This window comes from Parasteatoda tepidariorum, chromosome 2 (genome assembly GCF_043381705.1).
Source record: "Parasteatoda tepidariorum isolate YZ-2023 chromosome 2, CAS_Ptep_4.0, whole genome shotgun sequence".
In the NCBI taxonomy this organism is placed as follows: Eukaryota; Metazoa; Arthropoda; class Arachnida; order Araneae; family Theridiidae; genus Parasteatoda; species Parasteatoda tepidariorum.
This window is the reverse complement of record NC_092205.1, coordinates 100,923,296-100,930,698: the sequence shown is the minus strand read 5'-3', so window position 1 is coordinate 100,930,698 and position 7,403 is coordinate 100,923,296. Positions and strand designations below refer to the sequence as shown.

At 29.1% G+C, this 7,403-nt stretch overlaps 1 protein-coding gene across 1 annotated transcript in view; it reads right to left on the bottom strand.

Moving 5' to 3' along the window:
- Positions 1-976: 976 nt before the first annotated feature.
- The window catches only part of LOC107455744 (HCLS1-binding protein 3), a 37,576-nt gene continuing 31,149 nt past the window's right edge, over positions 977-7,403 (bottom strand). Inside the window, exons 8-9 of the mRNA XM_016073425.4 lie at positions 4,029-4,200; positions 977-2,751 (exon numbers count right to left, since the gene is read on the bottom strand). Coding sequence (XP_015928911.2) covers positions 2,443-2,751; positions 4,029-4,200 — 481 coding nt within the window. The 3' untranslated portion in view covers positions 977-2,442. The remainder of the gene's footprint in view (positions 2,752-4,028; positions 4,201-7,403) is intronic.

Sequence of the window (7,403 nt, the reverse complement as noted above, 5' to 3'; positions counted from 1 at the left end):
TTTAAATAACTGTGCGTTAATTTACGACCCCTAACGAGCATTTTTTTTTTACTTCATTTCTAAAAAAGATATATGTCAAGGGCGAAGATTAAGTGCACCTGAGGCTGTATAAATAGATTTTTTTTTTTAAATTTGCTAAAAAGCGAAGTACTTATTGAGAGACTAAAGCAACATTTTAATAATATCTTTCCAAAATTTTGAGTCATAGCTCCTATTATCAAAGATTATTTAGGAAATAATACTAATTTCATGTTAACTAGAGCGTAATAGCTAAAATACAGGATTTTAAGATTTTTTTTTGTACTCAATAATACATACGAACAATAAAACTGCAGTATTTATAAGCTTAAATTAAAAATATTTCCCATTCATGATCGATATCAAATGGACTTGAATAAGAAATTTTTATATTTTTGATTTCATAATTTCGAATTGTAACAGACATATAATTCTGTCATTTATTTTAAAACGGTGAGCTCATACCAACAAAAACTGAAAATTAGAAAAAGAAATGTTTAAAATCTTTTACTTTTAACGAGGTTTACTTCAATAGCAGAAGTAATACTAACTAACTGTATAGCAGTATTATAAGTGGTCTAACTTTTAATTAATAATAAATTCTCATTGGCGAAAAAACTACTATACATTTCGCTTGTAAATGTAGGGAAACGATCGAAACTTGCATAGCTATCGGGCACAAAACTCCAGTAGAGATAAGTGCTCTATTTAGTGAAAAAGTGGATGAACCTCGTTGATTGCAATATCAAATAGTTCATCTAAATCTGCCATTTACTGCAAGTTAATGAAACTTAGCAGTAAATGGCAGATTTTCCACATTATTGCAGAAAAAAATTCAAAAGAAATAGCAGCGCTTCTCCTCAAACATTATGAGACAAATGGTTGAAAAATACTATTCTGAATAAAAGATAAAAAAATTTTTTTAGATAAAACACACACAAAGAAATCAGCCAAAGAATAATTTCAATTATAAATATTTTATTTACAAAATTCATCTTAACAAATAATATAATTTTGTATAATAAACAACCTACTTTAAATTTAATAAATGATTAAAAAAAATACTTTGACGACAAATAAAAATTTAAACAGCTAAATCAAACACTGTCTTAAATGTATATCATAAAATAAATGAGAAACTCTAAAAACATCAATTCATAAATAATGCATTCAATAAATATTTAGTTCCAAAATATTTGGATTGAGTTTTTTTTTATTCTTGTTACAAAAAGTCCTTTTATTTAAAAATTTCTTAAACAGATCTTCAAAAAATAATAATAATAATAATTAGTTCATTATTTCTTGTAATGGTAGAGAATTCAACAAAGCTTTGTTCTTAAATTTTCAGTCACTCATTTCCTTTTTATAACAGTTTATTGAGAAAAATATTATTTAAATTACAAATTTTTATAGAAAATTTAAATTTTCGGAGGATAAAATATCTTGAAAAGAGGAGGATTCAGCAATGCATGGATTTCCCCCAGCTAAGTACCATAATTTGCAGAGTAACACAAGGAAACAAAAATTTAATCACACAAGATTACACACATGAGGATTAAATCTAATTTAACATACATACATAATTATTGGCAAGTTGATAGAATGCATCAGACCAAAGTTAGAAACATTTATGGTGATAGCAGTGTGGAAATGATAAGCACGTGCAGTAATAAAAATTTTTTTTTATTCTAACAAATTTAACCAGCAACCTAAAACACATTAAACACGTCTATACATGCAATATTCAAAAATTCATACTCGATCACTTAATTAGAGGAACATGCAGAGAGATAAAATTTTAAGAAGTGCATTTCAAGTTTTAAAAACTCAATTTTGTAAAAATTATTCGAAGGTGTTTTATAAATGGCTCTATTAGAGAATTTTAAGCTAAAAATTGATCAAAATTAACCTAAAAATTATCAAGAAGGGAGGAAGAAACTATGCAAATTAAAACATAATAAATTCATTTGTAAAAATTTTCATGTAATCTATTTATTAAGTTTTCAAATTTATGAAAAAGTTATAGCTTCATGAATAATTTTAGTTTTTAAAATTATGAGCTTTAATAAATTTTAAAATGAAAACAAATTCTATTACTTGGAATTATTATATAACATTATTAAAATAATTTAATTAAAATCATTAAATTCAAATAAAATCATGAGTACAAAAATTAACAATAATCGATTACGCCAAATTTTTTCAGAAAAAAATATTTCAATGAAAGCTAACATACTTGTAGAAATAATCACAATGCATTTAAACATAGATGATAGATAGACTGTGAAATTATACAATTTTCAATTATTTTTACAACACGAAAAGTCACTATCTCCTTTAAAATCAAAAATTTTTTAATAAAAAAATACATACATTATTAATAGGATGATAGAAAGTGGTGATAATAATTTATTCTCGAAACAGTTAATCAAAAAGACTTAGGTTTGAAACCAAAGACTTTTCCTCTTGCTCGATGTATTTAATAATATCTAATTCTTTTAATCCATCTGTTATGCTAGAAGATGAATTATCAATAGATTCAGCTTTGTTAGCATTCTCAGAATCCAAATCAGCAGATCCAGTTTCCGACCTTTTTGAGGTTTTTGGTGGCGGTTTTGGTTTCAGAGGTGGTTTTGGTTTCATCCCTCCTACACTTGGTTTCGGTGAAGTGACTGGCGGTTTAGGTTTTGAAACATTTTCATTCTTGTTCAAAAACACTTTACGGGGCAACACCTATACAACATATGCAAGTTTATTTAAAACTTTCAATCAATCATATTTTATTTAAAAGTATTTTTTATATAAATTAAAACAATCAAAAAAATAAAAATTCAAAGTTGCAATTTAGTAAAACTAGTACAACATGCGAATTGCTCTTATTTCGTAAGATGAATGCTTTGTACCATTTGGATTAGAAATCAAGAATTTTTTTCTGAATAAGATTAATGTGAAAAACTTTGAAATAGGTAGAACACATTTTTGTATTAATACTAATATAAATCAATAAAAACTACATTATGCTTTACAATTAATCATGCATAATTAGAGCAATGATTACAAATGGGTTATTACTAATGGGTTATTCGTAATCATTGCTCTCAGTATGAAAAAAGTACAAACACTATAGGTCCTTAACTAATATTCTAATATTTAAGCGAGATATCGTAACAAAAGAAACTGAAACTAATCTATTTAAGAAAAAAAAAATTGAAATGGAACAAAATGTCGAATGAATTTGTCTTTTATTCTGGCACGCATGCGAAAAAAATTTTGACCCACAAAAATGAATAATCCTGTTTTAAATAATTATTAGTAAGCTTATAAGTAGGAAAAAAAATATTTTTACGCATACTTACAATATATATATATATATATATATATNTATATATATATGTATATATATATAAAATATTTTTGACCTACGAAAAAAAGACTTCAATTATAATTCCGTAATGACAGAGTTAACCTATAAAGCAAATAAAAAAAATAAATAAAATAATAATTTAAAGTGACACACACACAATAAAAAGTATGGTACTTCCTCTTAAGAAGATACACAATAGGGCGTGGCACATTCTGTATTATCTGCATCAGTAATTTAAAACACAGTTAAGACCAAGTTCAGGTAAAGCAAGAGTAAACCATGAGGTTTCAGGTGCTGAAAAAGTGTTTTTCTCAAAATACAGACAAAATAGAGCAGGATTACGTTCGCCAATGCGTTTATCCTGTCATAATTTGTTTGCTTATATTTTGAAGAAGAAAAGAAATCTTTTTTAGCACTTGAAACCTCATGGTTTACGTGAACTTACCTTTTTATATACTTTAAATTACTAGTGCACGTAAAGCAGAATTTGCCTAGATGCGTTTCTCCTGTGGTATAGTGTTCTCCTAAGAATAATTAATTCTGTAGAGAAAAGGGCCAGCCAAAAGAATCTTTCTGCTATTCTGATAATAATAATAAAAAAAAGAAGTTTCTTATGCGAAAAAAAAACATAACAAAGTTAAAATACCTCTGGTTTTTTATTCTCGGTCATTTCTATCTTCCCTAAAGATTTCTTCCTTGGCAAGGGTACGGGTTTTGATGAGATAGTTGGTTCACTACTTTCTATCTTGACTTCAGATGGAGGAGGAACAATAGGTAAGGGCGACAAGTCCAGCAAATCATCCAAATTTTCCTTTGAGCTGAAACAATTACAACTTAACTATTCTGTGGAAGCAATTCATTGATTCTTAAACTATCACAAGAACAAGTAAATTAGAATTGAGGAATGTCTCACTCTCTGTGTTAAAGTTATTTTAATGCTCATGCAGGGCCTGATCAAGAAATGCGGGGGTCCTAGGCACAGAACTTTCTTTATCTCTTCCTACCTACCACGCTTGTCACTAAGTGCCACACTTGAGTAATTTGACTTCAGATTTTTATATTTAGTTATTTAAAATTAAAATATTTGAGCTAAAATGATTTTGACACTGAATGTATTTAATAGCCTAAACCTACGTACAAAGAATAAAATGGGCAGGCCACGTAATCAGAATGGATGAAGACAGTACCACAAAAAGCGTTTTCAATGCCAGACCAGTTGTCACACGAAAAAGATGCAGGCCGAATTTGAGATAGATAGATGGCCTAGAGAAAGACCTTTCGGTCTTAAAAACTGGAAAACACTAACAGGAAAAAGGTTAGCCTGGAAAAAACTTCTTGAGAAGGCAAATGCCCACCTTGGGCTGTCGAGCCATTGATGATGATGAAATGTACTGATCGCAGGGCTTTAGTAATAAATGATATTTTTAACTGCTGAATAAAAATAGATGAAATATTGACTGAGTCATGTCAATCCGATCTTCATTTCTAGACAACGATTCAAATAGGTTTATTTTAAAATCATATAATTTCGTTCAATTCTTTTGGTTTTAAACTCTCAATTTAGAAAACAAACAAAATTAAAAATGTAATAATAACAGAGTAAAATAAATAGTATAGATAATACATTTAAATTTTTTAATATTTATTAATAATTTATTAATATTTTACTCTGAAAAGGCAAAAGCTGAACACGGTAAACTTTAATAAAACATTTATTAATGGATTCAGCATAAGAAATAGTCATTGGACCGCGAGACCATTATCCTCGAAAGAATCATCCGTCCAACTTCCTCATTCAGCAGCGCCCCTCTATTGAACTTCGATTGATTTCAATGTTTAAAAAACTATCTAATTAGTTATTCTTTAACTTGCAGAGCTGCGTGCAGCCAACTTCCAGCTTTCGATGTCGATAGTATTAATTGTCATACCTTCCCTAGCTGCAAATTATCTTGGGCCCTCATTGAACAAATATTCACGAAACTTGGCCCTATGTAGAATTGTCCTATTCACCCGGTATTTTACAGTCACTTTTCAACCCATATCGGCCCTATATAGAATTGTCCTATTCACCCGATATTTCACAGCCACTTTTCAACCCATATCGGCGCCCTATATAGAATTGTTCTATTCACCCGATATTTCACAGCCACTTTTCAACCCATATCGGCCCTATATAGAATTGTCCCATTCACCCGATATTTTACAGTCATTGTTCAGCTAATATAAGCCGTATATTGATTGTATATAGCCCGATATTGGCCTCCTATAGGACCCCTATTTAAAAAATCTAGACATCCCAATAGTGGTCCCTCGGTGTATGTTCATATAGGAACGCCCATTTTGAGACCCACTGGGGCCAAGGTAAGATGGCTGCTAGGGTTCTCTTTTATTAAATTTGTTAACTTAATTATTGCATTTTCCCCGTCTTTGCCCCACAAATCACTAGTAATAATGGAAAATGAATAAGCAAACAAACAGGTTACGGAAGTTTAAAGTAACATTTCCTGTTTACGATTTTTTTTTTAAATTAAAAAAATAAAATAACGCAACATAAATGGAGATCTTTCAAGAATCACCATTACTCATCCACGCAAACTAGCGTGAGCTCAACTTAAATGCGCCATTCTTTCTTATTCTCTCCCCTCTATACTGCATGAAAACTTCTGAAATGCAGCATCAAGTTCTGATCAATCAGAAAAGACGTCTCTCTCTTCTTTTTCATACTTAAAAATAATATTCATTTCATACTCAGCCGATGTAAAACAGCCGCGTCGAAAAGTCTTTTTAACTTCTTAAAAGCATAGAACGTGACATTTGATAGATGCATCATGCATATTTCTTTCATCAGCCATGCATCACACCGTTTTTGTTGTAGTTTTTTTTTTTTTTAGGAGTATAAAAACTATTAAACTCGGAGAAGAAAAAAAGACGTAAGAAAAAATCTCAATAATAATGAAGACTACAAAAGTCATTGGTTATTAGTATACTACACCATTAGTATAGTATTTTTTAAGGGTTCGGTCATCGCATGATAAAACGCTTTGTAGCGAAAAATGTGACATTTATATAACTGTTGTGAGGTTGTTGCAGTTATTTTGGATAACTGTCAGCATAGCTGCCAACATTAATAGAAAAATATCCAGTAGATAAGATAAATTTCATGAGAATGGTAGTATAATATACCAAATCTTTCATACATAGGGAATTTTAGAGATTTTTATAGTCATCAAAATAGAAGAATACATTTTCCAGTTATGATTGACATTAAACATATTTGAAATGTTATGCATTATGTGAGCTCATAATTTCGAATATGAATAGGCATTTAACTCATCAAAGATAGTCGAAAATTTCTTTTTAAATTCATTTAAAAAGATAGCTCAGAATAAAAAAAAATAAAAAAAGAACGCTTTAGAACAAAAAAAGTATTCAACTGATTTCTATTAAAGAGGTTCACCTCATTATGCATTAGTAATACTTATTTAAATACTCAAGCAAGCAAGCAATAATGTGTACAAGAACTCTATTTCAACAGGAATTTTTTCAGGAATCTTAGGGAATTTTCTAAAAAGTACAAAAACCAGGAGAATTTTAATTAAACCAGTAGACTAAGAGAAACTGGCAAAATCCAGTAGTCTATTGGAAAATCCAGTACAGTTGGCAGCTATGTGTTTGTTTAAGTTCGGCTCACCTTCAGAGAGAAGGTTTCTTTGCTAATTATGAAAATGGCTCAACAGGTCATAATGAAAAAAAAAGACAGAATTTTGTAAAAATAGAAAGCATGTGTGATCAAGGCGAAAATTGTCAGCCAAATTTTAAAAAAAAAGTTTCATAACATTCTAAAATATTTTATCTATTTATCCGTTCATAAGTTCAGACAATTATTTATTGCAAGACAGTAGACAAACATTTGAAATAAATATATTTCAATTTAAGATACTTAGATTGTGATTTTTTTCTCTAAAGGTGAAAGAACTTCGAAAAACACCCATAAAGAATTTGACAAATATTGCGGTTCATT